General features: G+C 37.7%; 3 protein-coding genes and 1 long non-coding RNA gene across 6 annotated transcripts in view; 3 read left to right on the forward strand and 1 right to left on the reverse strand.

The window, feature by feature from the left end:
* Positions 1-1136, forward strand: part of LOC122966167 — a 5149-nt gene extending 4013 nt beyond the window's left edge. The window contains exons 6-10 of the mRNA XM_044330172.1: positions 50-103; positions 198-246; positions 421-654; positions 770-869; positions 951-1136. Of these exons, the coding sequence (XP_044186107.1) occupies positions 50-103; positions 198-246; positions 421-654; positions 770-869; positions 951-1134 (621 nt within the window). The 3' untranslated portion in view covers positions 1135-1136. The remainder of the gene's footprint in view (positions 1-49; positions 104-197; positions 247-420; positions 655-769; positions 870-950) is intronic.
* Positions 1-8539, forward strand: part of LOC122966168 (GTPase IMAP family member 7-like) — a 15107-nt gene extending 6568 nt beyond the window's left edge. Inside the window, exon 2 of the mRNA XM_044330173.1 lies at positions 6786-8539. Coding sequence (XP_044186108.1) covers positions 6786-7735 — 950 coding nt within the window. The 3' untranslated portion in view covers positions 7736-8539. The remainder of the gene's footprint in view (positions 1-6785) is intronic.
* On the reverse strand, positions 958-2152 carry LOC122966170. 2 transcript variants are annotated; one of them, XR_006398336.1, is made up of 3 exons: positions 1953-2152; positions 1245-1424; positions 958-1044 (listed from the first exon to the last, which is right to left on the reverse strand). It is a non-coding gene; the product is annotated as an uncharacterized LOC122966170 (long non-coding RNA). The 2 variants fall into 2 exon arrangements; XR_006398335.1 differs by lacking the exon at positions 1953-2152 and adding an exon at positions 1838-1923.
* On the forward strand, positions 8319-15279 carry LOC122966162 (myb-like protein X). 2 transcript variants are annotated; one of them, XM_044330163.1, is made up of 14 exons: positions 8319-8399; positions 10177-10227; positions 10895-11405; positions 11542-11604; positions 11735-11868; positions 11965-12018; positions 12113-12161; positions 12337-12573; positions 12689-12774; positions 13277-13322; positions 13535-13807; positions 13917-14168; positions 14309-14411; positions 14493-15279. In XM_044330163.1, exons 3-14 carry the CDS (start codon positions 11183-11185, stop codon positions 14674-14676), a joined length of 1704 nt encoding a protein of 567 aa, XP_044186098.1. In that variant the 5' UTR covers positions 8319-8399; positions 10177-10227; positions 10895-11182; the 3' UTR covers positions 14677-15279. The 2 variants fall into 2 exon arrangements, with proteins under 2 accessions (XP_044186098.1, XP_044186099.1); XM_044330164.1 differs by having other exon boundaries at positions 13550-13807.
* Positions 15280-16047: the final 768 nt, after the last annotated feature.

Consider the following 16047-nt stretch of genomic DNA (forward strand, 5'->3'; position numbering starts at 1 on the left):
TATTTAAGAAAGTCTGCCCAAACACTAAATAACACTACTTACTTCACAGAAAGGTTCTTTAACCACTAAGGGATTTAAAAGGAGAAGAACTGAGACTGCAAAGGTAACTGAACTTCAGAATACATTGTGATACAGATTTTCTTAAACAAATTCATAAAACTTTGACAGTAATGAGTATTTTATCTTTATTCTTCCAGCATAAGAAAATCCTGTCATCAGACCATGAATCAGGGAGCCTTTCTGAAGGTTTGTCTGCATTTTCTTACAACTTCTAACTGTAACTTGAACCAGCATTTGAATTAAAAAAAACATTAAGACAGGGTGCATGCCAACTTAATAGTATCCATTTTATATTTATTCAATGCTTAGACCTACCAAGTAGTAATTAACAATTTCAAAATGACTATATTCCTATCAAAGAGTCAGAAATAAGCCTACAATCTGCTGAAGATACTGTGGAAGATGATGATGAAGATGAAGACTGGCATCCAAGCAGTGAAGAACTGGCACCAGTGACAGAGGAGGAGGAAAGGGTAGGGACTGAAAAAGGAGGAGAGGTTGTAGAAGAGGAAGATAAACTGGAAAAGGGAGAAATGGAAGATGAGGATATTCCTGCTGATGCTGATAGCGACAGTGACAACCATGTATTTGAAGGTGACCTTTCTAATAGCAACTTTCATCTGCAGAAACACTATTATTTAAATTGACGGCATGTTAGGCTACTATGCGTTTCATTTTGGATGTATAAATATCGATCCTCTTTTTTCAGTTCTTCTGGTGAAGTGTGGAAGTGAGAACTCAGGGCACACAGATGTTGCCACCTCTGGCCAATATGCAGCACAATTACAAGAGATGGCGCAAGAGAAAAGGTAGTCTTGTGAAGACATTATTTGAATAAACAAATATGCTACATTTACATGCACGGCCATAATAGATTTTTTCTTCCACAGGTGTACCCAAACAGTCCAAGCCTCAGACTTGTTGGAGGGTCCATCCTCCGGGCCCTCTGCTGGCTTTAATCTGGATATGATGGACCTTGATCAGCTAAAGAGAGAGAAAATAAAAATGCAGTTGAAAGTCTTAAAGTTACAAGAGGAATACTACACCCTGCAAATAAAGAAATTTAAACAATGAAAGCATGTCATTATAGTCTAATTGTATAGTTGACTAATTCACACCCACAGCTTTGTTATAAATAACAGGCATATTATTGTCAACAGTGGAAGGCAGAGCAATTTACTTACTATAAACTCCAAACACCTGCTTGAGATCACATTTTGGTGGTGAGTTTTTGGAGAACTTTGACATGATGTTTTTAAGGCCCTGTTTTTCCATTTGGAAATCGGATGCAAACAACAAAGCAAGTGGTGTGTTGCTGTCTTGTAATCCCAACACACCTGTCTCTGAAATGTGCATGTCTTTATCTGAAAAAAAAAAAAATCAAATTTCCACTGTAACCATTTGAGGTAAATAAATATTGAAATCTTTTGGAATATCTTTGTAAAGTACTGATTCTTGTACTTTCTTGCTACGGTTCATAGTTTTAGAGAGACAATTTATCATTTAAAACCTTACACATTAACGTGAAAACAAATGGTCAGAACGCAGAACTGGATCAAGTCTGCGTTCTGACCCAGAACACCAAACTGACAAACGTTTTCCATAAGTTTCATAAGGAAGTTGAAATTAGTCTGAATTAACTTCCCACTGGCAGAAATATACCTTCTTCTTTTTCCATTGTCAGAGATCAAGCCCCTGATCGTCCTGAACAGTGACATTGTTAGAACCAGTATTCATTCAGCCACCATTGTGCCATCTCCATCTTTTATCTCCTCACCTTGTTTTACAGAAACAGCCTTGACTTCCCCTTATCTTGGGCCAACCTGTAACACAGACCTTAACACATCCCGTTTCGTAAGCCGTAAAGCTGTCCTTCTCATAGGGTGTCAAACCCTTTCACCTTACTAACACCCAGAATCTCCTTGGTCTCTCCTCCTCTTTACCCCCTACGTTCTCCTGTCTCGCATCTTCTATTTCCACTTCATTATCAGCAACAACCACAACAGGAAAAGATGGACAAAACCAGACAGGAAATGAGGAGCAGAGCAGCACTACGTTGTTCCAGGAGATTCTGAAGAGACAGGAGGAGCAGGCCTACCTGGATCGAGTGGCTCTCTGCCAGGTCGAAGCCAGAGAAAAGAGGTGTGAGAGGAGGGAGGTGCAGATGGCAGAGTCCCTCGGCAGGATAGCCACAGCCCTGGAGCTACTCTCCTCCAAACAGGACACAGTCATTGCCCTCCTGCAGAGAATGGCTGATCGGAAGTGATGAAGGCCAGAAAGCAGGGGCTCTTAAACCTCTTTCCCTGTCCTGAGATCATGATTATGAACATTCCTGACATGTGGTGACCAGCCTGAGTATTATGTCTTGTTCAGTTTTACAAGCAACAGTTCTACTGAAAAGGGATTTTTCTCTCTTCAACATAACGGAAATAAAACTTACAATCATATGAACTGCCCAAATGGGTTTTTTTTGTTACATGTTTTACGTCTTTATTGATGCCAGTTTGCAGTGCTAACATCCAATAAAATAATTTTCCTCAAATGTTCAGTTGAAAAGATTTTGTCTGAGGGGCCCACAACTATGAACATTTTTGTTGTTTGAAACAACCACATGATTAAGAGAAAAACTCTGAAAAAAAAAGAATAAAATAATACAGAAATTATTTCAAAAACTCAAATACCCTTATTTGTATAGGAAATTTCTACATTTCTACAGTACAGAGTAGTTGATCTAACATCTCATAATAAAGTACAAATGATCTACAATGTTTACATCACTATTACAATTAAATACTGTACCTTTCGTGATGTAAATTTGCATCATTTTTCAAGGCAGAACCTGCTGTGGTCTGTGGATACTGTGGCCCTTAATGCACCTTTATCAATAAAATGTTTTAACCACTAGATGGTGCTGCTCATCTACTAACTGGTTTTTGGTCAGCTAAGGTATTCATAAGTCCACTTTATATGGAGCCTTCATCAGACTTGTAAAGACAAAGCACTCATTTGAAACCTAAATACGTTTAAATACTTTTGTAGTTTTCATCAGCCAAGTGACCCTTTAAAACATTTCAATAATTTAAAAGCTGTTCTGCAGACAAATCTTTACAAACATGTTTTAATTCACTGCAATGAAAGAAACCAGAAATCATCTGTATGCAGACTATCATCATGAGACAGTGAGTCACGGGTGTTCAGTGTGTCGCTTTCATTTGTTTTCTATCACTTGACAATATGAAAAAAGTATATATTTGCACCATGAAAACACATAATTCTACTTTAGGTTTTTACTATTTCACAAGTTAAAGTTTTGTTGTATAATATGCTGTACAGTGATTTTCTAGGAGGATATTTTTCAGATCGTTGGCCTTTGAAACCTGTGAAACTTGTGTTGAGCAAGTTTTCTGCCGTCATTGCATGTCCTCATGGTTTTACTTTCATTTTCCGTCTTGTAAAACACATTTTCACAGAGACAGGAGAAAAGCTGAATTCACGACTGATCTGAACAAATTAAATTTCCCTTCGCGAGATCGAAGGTCGATACAAAGCATCGATACATTAAGAATAACTGCGAGTGAGGACAAGTCAGCTGTTTCCAAGAAACCTCTGTAAACTCAGACAGTACTGAGCTGGATCTGCTTCTGCCATGAACTCTGACAACATGTCATCTGCAGAGGAGGATCTCGGGCAACGTAAGTATGAAAATGAGCTCTTTAGTCTTAACTCTTTTAGTTAAGCTGTTTTTAGTTGCTCATGAACACAAATGCCCTCTGGAGTTATTGGTAACAAAAATGTAGACCTAGCTATACTGTCAGGAAAGTTGTAAGTTCTTTAAAATAAGCTGTGCTTTATTTTCTCTTTTGTTTCGTGGGACAAATGTAGCCACCCAACACTTTGTCACTCATTATCAGGAATTACTTAGTCACACTTAATTTTTCAGTAATGTAGAAAGTTCACAACTGCATAGGAATCCTGCTCATACACGTCGAGAAGCTGTGGGCAGGTCTGAAAAAGGAGCAGGGGAAGACAGAGGGGAGGTTTAGCAGAGGTGTTTTTTTGTCTTTTCCAGACTGAGGCCTTTACCTAAAGCAACTTATCGAAGTACACAGTTTAACTCTAACTAAAAAGGTCAGAGTACTGCATGTCCTGTCACCTTTTGTCCCATTTTTGTCTCAGTTACACTTAGGCTTTGTAACAGTCATTTGTACAGCTTTGTATTTGCTCTGTCCTGGCTGCTTTCCATTGGATGTGCAAATTGAAAGAGTTAGAGTATAAAAGTCTGAATATAGCTAAATACACAATTTTAAGTCTACATGACACCCTTAAAAACACATTTAAGTCATACAGTAATTGAAAATGAACAGGCACTCTGTGTCATCCCTTCTTTTCCAGTAAACATTTGTTTTATTGCATTTTAACCCTAAGCTAACAGTCATTTGGATCTAGTCAAGTCAAGAACATTTTTATGTATATAGTCCAATATCACAGCCTTGGGGGAGGGCTTTACAATCTGTACAGCACATCCCAAGAACCTCGATTCAGATAAGGAATAACTCCCCCCAAAAACTTTTAACAGGGAAAAAACAGAAACCTCAGAGCAACAGAGGAGGGATCCCTCTTCCAGGATGGACAGGAATGCAGAAGCTATTGTGTGTACAAAACAGACCAAGATAACAAAATTACAGAAATGGAAACAGTGTGGAAAAGCAGGAAACACTCTTCTGTAACTGGGTCAAAATCGACTCTTCCAAGAATCAAGATTTTGTTAGAAATAAATAGACTATGTAGAATCTTGACTTTGTGGTAGCTGGGTTATTTAAAGAGCCGCTGCACTGGCACACCAGTTAAAGTTGAGGAACAGAGATGAGAGCAGTTCAACACTTTATTGTCTTGTTCAAAAGATTTCCACTTAAATAGTTGACTGTCACAGATGATTTAAAAGGCAAATGAAAACAATCCGTAAACAAAGGTACTCTAATAAATCTTAATCAAATCAAAGCACTCATTTGGTCATTAGACAAAGAAACAGCAGTAACCATAACAAATATCCATAACTTACTCAAATAACGCATCCAGGGTTACAGTCAACTGGAAGAAACAGCAGCTTCTACATACAGACCAGAATGTTACAGCAAACAAAAAGAGACTGAGCAGGGCCTGAGCCAGACCTCTTATTAGTTCAGGTGTGGCCTGTTAAGTTGAGGCTAAGTTCTGCCCACCTAGGACTGGGCAGGAAGGAGGATTTTCTACATACTATCTTCATAATTTTGCACAAAATAGGTTTGTGAATTCCACACAAGAATTATTGAAGCTTTGTAATTTTTATTTTAACATATTTTAAAAGAAAAAAAGCAAGAAACATTTGTGTTTTTGACTGTTTCTGGCTGTGATCATTGGACATTAGTATATTGCTTATATTGCTTTTACTCAGCAGATGTGACATGTTTTTCACGTGACCCTGTTTTGGTGCCACTTCATGCCTCCCCATTGCTTCAGTGAACTGGGTTGATAGTTTGCCATGGCCTTTCAGCTGACTCTCTATGTGTTCTATCATGCTCCTTAGTAAGCACCTTGAGGAAACACTGTGAAATCTCTATATGAGGCTACTAAGCTACTTACTTATGTCATTGGATCCCATCCAAATACAGTGCTGCTAGTTGGCAACAAAGCAGGTTAATATCATTATAATAACAGATACTCTTTAACACAATTGAAATCAATGTGTGAATAACATGTAAAACAGCTACCAATTTAGTGATAGTATTTTTTTCTGAAATAAAACAATATAGAGAGAATGTTTACATGTACTATTTAATATAAAGTAGCTGAATGATAAAGTTAAGGGTTGTCAAGCTGTGGTTCACAGTAAATACAAACCTGACAGAAATAACTTATAAGCATGAAAGGGTTCTGTACATTTCCTCTGCAAATGCATAGAAGTAATTTTTGACCCACTTATGGAAAGTTGGGCTAATCATAGAAAAACTTGATTATTTGAAAAAATAAAAGAATATGGTGATATCAAAAAGAAGATTTTAGAGGGAAAACTAGAATATGACATCTTGTTTACGTGCTTTCATATTTTTTATCACAAAAATATTGGAGAAAAAACTAACTAATATAGTAATAGCTTACACACCACCATATACTGTACCATACAGCACATTGAGTGTGTTAACCTGTATACTAATGATTAGTGAAAGACAATTAGTTTATTAATCGATTAGGCGATTGACAGAAAATCAACCGCCAACTATTTTGATAATCGATTAGTCTTTTTGAGTAATTTTTTAAGAATGCCAAATTCTTTCATTTCAGCTTCTCAAATATGAATATTTTCTGGTTTATTTAGTCCTCTATGATAGTAAACTGAATATCTTTGAGTTGTGGACTGTTGGTCAGGACAAAAGAAGACTTTTGAGGACGTCACCCTTGTCTTTTGGAAACGGTGACATTTTTCACCGTTTTTGGACATTTTATAGACCAAACGACCAACAATTAATAGAAAAAATAATTGACAAATTGATTGTTAATGAAAATAATCGTTAGGTTCAGCTCTATATTAAAATCAGCAACACGAATAACTAAAATGTAATGCATTTGTGATAATGTGATGACACAATGTAAGTGTGACTTATTTTGTACAGGTGAACGAAGCTGTGGGCTGAGACCACACTGATGACTAAAAACAAACCTATTGTGTTTCCTATTTGTTGAACTTACAGAGGTAAAGCCCCTGAGGATCATGCTTCTTGGGAAGAGCGGGGCAGGCAAGAGCTCGAGTGGGAACACCATCCTGGGAAGAAAGGTGTTTGAATCAGACATGAGTCTGGCGAGAGTCACTAAACACTGTGAAAAGGGGGTTGGAAAAGTTGGGGATGTGGACATCGCTGTGATTGACACACCAGGGCTTTTTGAGACAGATCGCAAAAAGGAGGAAATAGTTCAAGAGATTCTGCAGTCTGTCAAACTCCAGGAGCCAGGACCTCACGTCTTTGTGTTAGTGGTCCCTGTAGGAAGGATGACTCAGGAGGATGAAGATACCAACAAACTGATCGAAAACAGATTTGGCCCAAGAGTGTGGGACTACACTATTGTGCTGTTCACCCATGGGGATCGTTTGGACGGAAAAACGATGAACGACGTCATCACTGAGAGTGAAGAAAACCTCCGCAGCTTCATACGCAAGTGTAGTGGTGGCTTCCATGTCTTCAACAACAAAGAAGACCAGGAACCAGAGCAGGTGACAAGCTTTATCGCAAAGATCCAGACCCTGATGGCCCTGAATGCAGGGGGTCATTACCATACGGACCTGTACCCTGAAGAGGAGAGGAAGATCAGGAAAAGACAGGAGAGCATCCTGACAGAGAGAGATGATGAGATCAGCCGCAAGGAGAGAGAGCTGGAGGAGCATTACCAGGGGGAAGAACTAGAGATGAAGAAGAGGATGCTGTGGAGAAAAGAGGAGAAAAATGCAAGACTGGCTGCAGAGAAGGCAACTAACATAAAACTCAAACTGCTACTTTTGGTCTGCATGTTCTTCCTTGGAGCACTCTTGAGTTTAGGAATAGTTTGGGCTCTACCGATGATGATCATCTTGATGTGCATTTATTTCTATATGTTTCAAACTACTTCAGGAAAAATACCATGGTTGTCTGACAAGAAAACTGAGTAGGTGTGTGTTTAGATAGTGATGCATTGTTAGTAATTAGTCATCTTTTCCTCAACTCTATAATAGATGTTCAATTAATGTGATGGACTGTATTTCAAAAAAATTGTTTGGAAAAAAAGGTTTTATGAAATCTATCTGTCAAAAACCAGAAAAAAGATTAGATTTTATATCTTTCTCCTGATTTAGACTGAATCCACTCATGTAACAAAACTGTAAAAAATGCTAATGAGACACATTGTGTTTTGAAATGGAATTTAATACTGTTTTATGGTCAAAAAATGGTTTACTTAAGCAGATATTCTTCATATGTTTCATAGTATGTTTGTGGCAATTTGCAATAATGTGTCTGTAACGGTGATGTAGCCACCTATCATAAAAGATAAAACATAAACCAGCAGCATAAAAAACATAAAACCAGCAGAAAGAAAGAAAGGAAATGTTAATGTTTACCTCTCAGAACTGTAATTGCTTAGTTGTGACAGTATTTTTCTGCCTCTTCGGTGTCTGAACACGGAGTGATTTTCATATTTCAGCGCCCCCTGGTGGTAGATCTTGCACAATAACATGCTGGGTGACTTTCAAACGGCTGAATTTCTTTGCTGGTGATTCACTACGTTTGTAGGCGTGTCTATTGCTCAGTTTCTGTTTCATTTCCTAATCAGCAGAGGTAGGACAATGTTTTGAGATTTTATCTGTCATTATTATAGTGATTTTTGAACAACAAATGTCAAGTCCGTTGTGTGTTTCTACTCCAGTTTTGTGAAACAATCGTTCATAATAAACAGATTGAACAGATGAACAGATGAACAGGCGCTGTGTGTTTGCTGAGCTTTTTGCTGTAATTGGAATAAAATAGTTGCCAATCAATAGCTGCCACAACTGTCCGATGGATTGAAAGTGTTGTTGCATAAATTCATTGTTAAGCAAAAGAAAGGTGAATTGTGCAATACGATACTTAACGCATCTATGTTCACGTCAGATGGTTGATAATAATGCCACATTGTATGCTGTATGTGGCATTGTGGGCAAAAGCCTATATGAGTCGCGATAAACGTGAATTTGTCATATATTAACATGTATACGTCACAATATTTATCGGACAGTTGAAGAGATGAGAGAAGTGAGTTCACGTGGTTTCATCTGACTTACTAGTTTGACAGTTCTCGCTGACTGGGACTGCGGGGCAGCAGCAGCATACTTCCGTATGCTCTCGCGGTCTTTTTTTCGGGGTTTTTTTACAAGAAACGGAACAATTTGCCCGACCCTTTCTGCTTACCTCAGCTGAGTATCTACAGTCATTAGGAAGCGGTGGGAGGCTGTTTAGTTCTGCGAAAATACATTTTAATTTCTGAGGAGAATTTAAAGAAACTTATCATTGGGTTCGTCAACAGTAGAGGATGTAGTCTATGTTGGATGACTGATCTTGTACAGTTCATAACTCTGTTCAAAATTAAAAACTGTGGGACTTACAATAACTTGCAACGTTATTGCATTTTTCATTGTCTTGAAACTGGGAGGTGTATTAGTATGTTCATTCTCCCATTTTCTAAACAAGTGATAAGAAGTAATATGTCAACCAATGGGTGTGACAATATCTGGAATGCTGACTCAGTGAAGAAATGTTTTCATTAGACACCTGTGTGGGAGGTTTACATTTATTGTCATCTGCTAGTAAGCACAAGAGCCTTAGGACAGACTTTGATGTATTCTGTGTAGTCTAAGGTTATGTAAAACAACAATATTAGGCTATCTTGGCTCAATTGTTGAGTGTCTATGGGATCAGATAACACAATCATCCCATATGCATCCGGGATCAGAGTGAAACTAGGCAAGTAAACTAATGGGTGGTGAGGGAGCACCTTTTTCCAAGCTTTGTCTGAGGGGAGACCCACAGTCTCTTTGAAACTGTCTGGTCCATATTAAAATGATAGACATTCAAAAAGATGAGCTTTTTTAAAAGCATGCAATACACATTTATATAAAAAGTTGTTACTGACATATCAATGTAGGGTGAAGTCTAACAGTATACATTGTGCACAATATGAATGTTGCACCTTAAGTATGTTATGTAAGTACTGTGTTGCAGAAATTTGTGTGAGGTTGTGTGTACTGTGCCAAAATGGTAGTAATAATAACAATTATAATAATAGTAATAATACATGATATTAAATGTGTCCGGGCTTTTGAACATGGACTCTTTGGATAGACCCTGCTGTGCCATCAGGTGGGCAGCAGATTAGGAAACCACAAGCAATTTAGCAAAGGAGGTCTGAAGTAAAACAAAAATGACGGGCAACCATAGGACCATAGGAGACCCACTGAAGTTTCTTACTCTCAGCCCAGGTCTTGTAATTGTGTAGCTTCAGGGACAGTGCAAACAGACCACAAGGACAGGATCTCTCACAGGCTTCCCAACCACTAATGGTACAATTTGTTTTCCTCAGGACCAAACCAGAAGCACCAGTGTCACAACCTGAACCTTGATCTGTGCAGTGGTGGGTAAATATTTTCTTCCCTGCGTCACCCAGGCAGAGAAAAAAAGGAGCATGCTTTTTAGGACAAAAATGTTGTGCTATTCCTCTGTTTTTGAGATTGCACTTGTACTCATGTACATAGGTGCCTGGTCATGTATCAAAATGGAATTGATACAAAATTGAAAGATACATAATTGGTGGGGAGGGGGATTTTTTTTAATTTAAAACAAATTTCTTGCATTTCTACACTACCTAACCTCTTGGATTAAGTCAAAAAACAGCCATCTGCATTAGTCTAGATTAGTTAGATTGAGGGCACTATAAAAACCAAGGATGCATCACATACAGTATATAATTGGGGGGAGGAGGACAGGAAATGATTATTGGAAGAATGAATCATATTTGAAATTATATTCATAAAAACACTATGTAGCTTAAAATGTTAGTAAGTTGCAGGCCACTAGGCCATCTTCAAGGTTAAACAAGGACAAACAATTCATATAAATGAAATAATTTTCTGCTTCCACAGACCATAGAAGAACCACTGCAGTTTCTTATTCCCAATCCAGGTCTTCTTTGTTGTTGTTGTTTGAATTATGTAGCTTGAGAGACACAGTACAAACAGACCACAAGGACAGGATCTCTCACTTGCTTCCCAACCACTAATGGTGCTACGTCTTTTCCTCAGGGCCAAACTGGATGCACCACTGTCACAACCTGAACCTCGATCTGTGCAGTGGTATGCAAATATTTTCTTCCCTGTGCCACCCAGGCAGTGAAAAAAATGGAGCATGCTTTTTAGGACAAAAATATTGCTATATAGGTGCTATTCCTCTGTTTTTTAAAATTGTAGTTTTCGTGTAAATACTGAAACAAAGGTGAAAATGCCTTTCAAAAGGTAAGAATGCAACAGCTTAATTATAAGCTGCTCTGAGAACTTAACTGTGTTTCTCTTTTAATTATTTGAAAATACTGAATGGAGAGAAAAAGGACTCGGTTAAGTCTTTCTTCTTCTGAAGAAGAAGATAGGGACAGGAGATCTAGCCAAAGGTTTAGAAAGAGAGTCAGATATTTTGAAGATGATGAGCAGAAGGAAGAGGAAGTCGAAGAGGAGGATGAAGAGGAGGATGAAGAAGAAGAAAATGAGCAGCCAGGCCCATCCACCCAGAACACCCACAACCAGAGGACACAAGAAAACAGTGAGTCTAACATTAAGTTGGGTTATTGAATTCTTTACAAAACATGTCCTTGACATGTCACAGTCAAACATTTTCTTGCTGAATGTCAACTGTGTGAGCAGCTCCTGCCATTTATGTCAATGTGTGCCAAATCCAGGATTCTTACATGTAACCTGTGGAAACAAGAAGGGCATCCTGGATGTAGGAAAGCTGGACAGAGGTGAGCAGGATCTTGTGTTTGTACTGTACTTGAGTTTACTCAACACATCTTTTGTTTTCGTTTGATTGTTCTTTGGTAATTTCCTCCTTCTTGTTTCTAATTTGTGTTGCTGTATTGGGGTGCTGATTAGGCAAGGAGTGTATTGAGTGTGAAGGTCGCTGGTTTTCTCCACCTGCCTTTGAGGACTTTGGAGGGAAAGGGCCCAGTAAAAAATGGAAAACAAGTATTTTCTATGACAATAAGCCTCTACAGTTTTGGTTTGAGGTAAGATTTTTTTTTCTTTTAACTTTTATGCATGGTTTACATTTCTTTATTTAAGAAAGTCTGCCCAAACACTAAATAACACTACTTACTTCACAGCAAGGTTCTTTAACCACTAAGGGATTTAAAAGGAGAAGAACTGAGACTGCAAAGGTAACTGAACTTCAGAATACATTGTGATACAGATTTTCTTAAACAAATTCATGAAACTTTGACAGTAATGAGTATTTTATCTTTATTCTTCCAGCATAAGAAAATCCTGTCATCAGACCATGAATCAGGGAGCCTTTCTGAAGGTTTGTCTGCATCTTCTTACAACTTCTAACTGTAACTTGAACCAGCATTTGAATTAAAAAAAAACCATTAAGACAGGGTGCATGCCAACTTAATAGTATCCATTTTATATTTATTCAATGCTTAGACCTATCAAGTAGTAATTAACAATTTCAAATGACTATATTCCTATCAAAGAGTCAGAAATAAGCCTACAATCTGGTGAAGGAAATGAGGAAGATGATGTTAAAGATGAAGACTGGCATCCAGGCAGTGAAGAATTGGCACCAGAGACAGAGGAGGAGGAAGAAAGGGTAGGGACTGAAAAAGGAGGAGAGGTTGTAGAAGAGGAAGATAAACTGGAAAAGGGAGAAATGGAAGATGAGGATATTCCTGTTGTTGCTGATAACGACAGTGACAACGATGCATTTGAAGGTGACTTTTCTAATAGCAACTTTCATCTGCTGAAACACTATTATTTAAATTGACGGCATGTTAGGCTACTAAGCATTTCTTGGTGGATGTCTCAATATCAATCCTCTTCTTTCAGGGAGTGAGACAAAATTGATCATTTCAGCAGCTAAGAAAAGTGCATTGCAAATGAAACTGCAAGTTCTCATCGAGAGGCTGCCAGAGGTAAGACTGAGAACTGACCTTTCCTGTCGTGCCAGCATGAAGTTTGTGGTTTAGTGTGAAATAGACCATTGAATAGATAGATACACACACTGAAGCCTACACATCCAGCTGTTCATCTAGTACCTTCATCAGGTCAAAATTTAAATGTGTCCATTACTTTGGTTTATGACTAAATACCTACAAAACATTCCCATCAGCTTCAGTTGTGCTTTGTGTTTAGTGCTAGTTTGCAAATGTTAGCATGCTAGCACGCTAAAGTAAGAGGGTGAACATGGTAAACATAATACTGGTAACACTTTACTTTAAATCCCCCTATTTAGCATTTGCTGTATAATTAGTATATAAACATTTATTAAATGGTTTATAACACACTATACTGTAGTTATGAACATAAGTAAAATGTTTACCATAGTAATGATATTAATGATAATACACAGCACAGTAGTTCTGATGAACTGTGTCACATTTTTCTGTATTATTTTTGTATGTGTCCTGGTTTCAGGTCAGGCGTGATTGTCAGTCCAACTGCACAGATCATCCAGTAATAGGTTTGCAAATGTTATTATTATTGCTTCTCTCCTGCTTCAGCAAAGTCAGCAATTTATTACGGTATGAGCAGTGAGATTAAATCAGTTAATTTGTAGAGTGATGCTCATACCACGTATAATGTTCATCCCATTTCAATCTAGAAATATGTGTCTGCTAATTCCACAGTATTACTTTGTAATTCAAGTGATACTGTTCTGTAACTTGTGAGCAGCCAATTTTTTTACAGTGGATGCACAGAGTGAAGAGAAGAGAGGATGCAATGCCTCGGCAAAGAATGACACCTCCGTCACATCAGCCGGACACATTGATCCCACTCAGATACCAGAACCACCCGTCGTTGGAGGTATTAAGGAAGAAAATGGAGAGGAGCTGAGTGAAAATATCAAGAGTGAAGAACATGGACAAAGAGAAATCAAAACTGAAGCTGTAAATTTTCCATCATCAACTACCTCATCCCCAGAAATCAAACCTGCCGACATTATAGGTTAGCATCAAATGAAGATTAAACAGTTCCTTGAATAGTACAATGGTTTAAGATTTCAGGAATTTGAAAAAAATATCTTTATTTGTTTGACATTTTGTCTTCTGCAAAGACAACTTGCAGGGGACAGAAGTCGGAGAGTCGGAAATGGGGCATTGTGAAGAGAAGGAGGAAGAATGGAGGAGAAGAGCGATGGGGCCTGAAATGCAGAGACAGTTGACTGAACATTTTGAAGACTGTGACAGTGCTGATACTGAGCATTTTTACATGCCACCATTTGAAGCCAGTGGTCAAGCCTTTGCAAATGAAAATGCAAACACAACGTCCATTGGAGGCTTTAAAGAAGAAAGCATAGAGGCGACGAGTAAGAAAACAACAGTTTCATGTGCTTTTTGTAGATATAAGTTTAATAACTTACATTCTGTTTTGTTGGAAACATTGTCTATTTTTTGTGTAATTACTTAAAATGCATTTCAAATTTGAATTTTTCTACTAACTATACAGGTGTTGGCCCTCCCACTATACATGTGAATGTGCTGGTTGGTGAGAACTCGGATATCACCACCTCTGGTGTGGCTCAATTACAAGAGATGGCGCAAGAAAAAAGGTAGTCTCATGATGACATTATTTGGATAAACAAATGTGCTTCATTTACATGCACGGCCATAATAGATTTTTTCTTCCACAGGTGTCCCCAAACAGTCCAAGCCTCAGACATGTTGGAGGGTCCATCCTCTGGGCCCTCTGCTGGCTTTAATCTGGATACGATGGACCTTGATCAGCTAAAGAGAGAAAAAATAAAAATGCAATTGAAAGTCTTAAAGTTACAAGAGGAATACTACACCCTGCAAATAAAGAAATTTAAACAATGAAAGCGTGTCACTGTAGTCTTATTGTAAAGTTGACTAATTCACACCAACAGCTTTATTATTAATTGCATATTATTGTCAACTATATCATCATCATTTCCATCTGTGTCTGGTTTCCCACAGTCGAAGGCGTAGCAATTTACTTACATTAAACTCCGAACAACTGCTTGAGATCACATTTTGGTGGCAAGTTTTAAAGAACTTTGACATCATGTTTTTAAGGCCCTGTTCTTCCATTATGAAATTGGTTGCAAACAACAAAGCAAGTGATGTGTTGCTGTCATGTAATCCCAACACACCTGTCTCTGAAATGTGCATGTCTTCGCCTGAATGAACACCATCTCCTAGTATTTATTTTACACTGCCAGGCCAGATATAACTTGCAAACAAGATCTCCAAGGTTAGATCTCAAACAAACATTAGATTAAAAAACAGATTAAGACAGCTGTGGACATAGTAATTTTCAGAATTAAGATGCTAAAATGCTTTTACTTTCTTTCTCAACAGTGGGAGCAAAAATGAGTCCATCTGAGGACTTTGGGCTAATTGTGAAAAATTTCATATTCTGAGCCATATATCAGACCCAATGTACAACCCCCCCCCCCCCCCCCCAAAAAAAAACACACACATACCAACATTATCAAAGGTTTGTATCCAATGTGTCATTTGTGATATAGCCAATGATGATTTCTACAGAGCTGCAGACTTGCAGCTTGCAGACCTGACTTGACTTGTGTCAAAGACAAAAAATGTAGTCTTAACCCCTGCAAAATCCTTGAGCAATAAAAAATTTAAGCTTCTGTGTCACACACATTTTGTTTCATTTTAAGGCCCTTATTCTGCTAGAATGTGGCAGTCATCAACTGCATTTTTGATTATAGGCCCACTGGAAAATTAGATCCATTCTGTATGACGTGATACACTGTGTGATGTATGATGAAATTTAACAACTTTGCTCAATCCATAGTCAGGAATGCCACTGAAAAGATTCAGACAAGATCAAACTTTTATCTGAAAAAAATCTAAATTTCCACAGTAACCATTTGAGGTATTGAAATCTTTTGGAATATCTTTGCACTGTACTAACTCTTGTAATTTCTTACTACAGTTTGTAGTTTTTAAAGAGAAAATGGATCATTTAAAATCTTACACATTAACCTAAAAACTAAAGATCAGTGTATACATCAGCCAAAACTTTATTTCTTCTTGTCAGGTGATGACATCCTTGACATCCAGCTTCTAATGGTACTGTAAATAGTAAAAGCAAATGTGTTTTATTTCTATAGGGCATAATTTGGATACTCAGAAATCAACTTGAATGTTATTTTTACATATATTTCACATATATTTTAGTACATACACTAAAAAACATGA

This window comes from Thunnus albacares, chromosome 17 (genome assembly GCF_914725855.1).
Source record: "Thunnus albacares chromosome 17, fThuAlb1.1, whole genome shotgun sequence".
Taxonomy (NCBI): Eukaryota; Metazoa; Chordata; class Actinopteri; order Scombriformes; family Scombridae; genus Thunnus; species Thunnus albacares.

Bases quoted from the DNA above. Each gene is read 5' to 3' on its own strand.
- LOC122966162 (XM_044330163.1), top strand. From the start codon at position 11,183: ATGGAGAGAAAAAGGACTCGGTTAAGTCTTTCTTCTTCTGAAGAAGAA. The intron at 11,406-11,541 runs GTGAGTCTAACA...TGCCAAATCCAG, and splicing joins CCAGAGGACACAAGAAAACA to GATTCTTACATGTAACCTGT. The intron at 12,775-13,276 runs GTAAGACTGAGA...TCCTGGTTTCAG, and splicing joins TCATCGAGAGGCTGCCAGAG to GTCAGGCGTGATTGTCAGTC.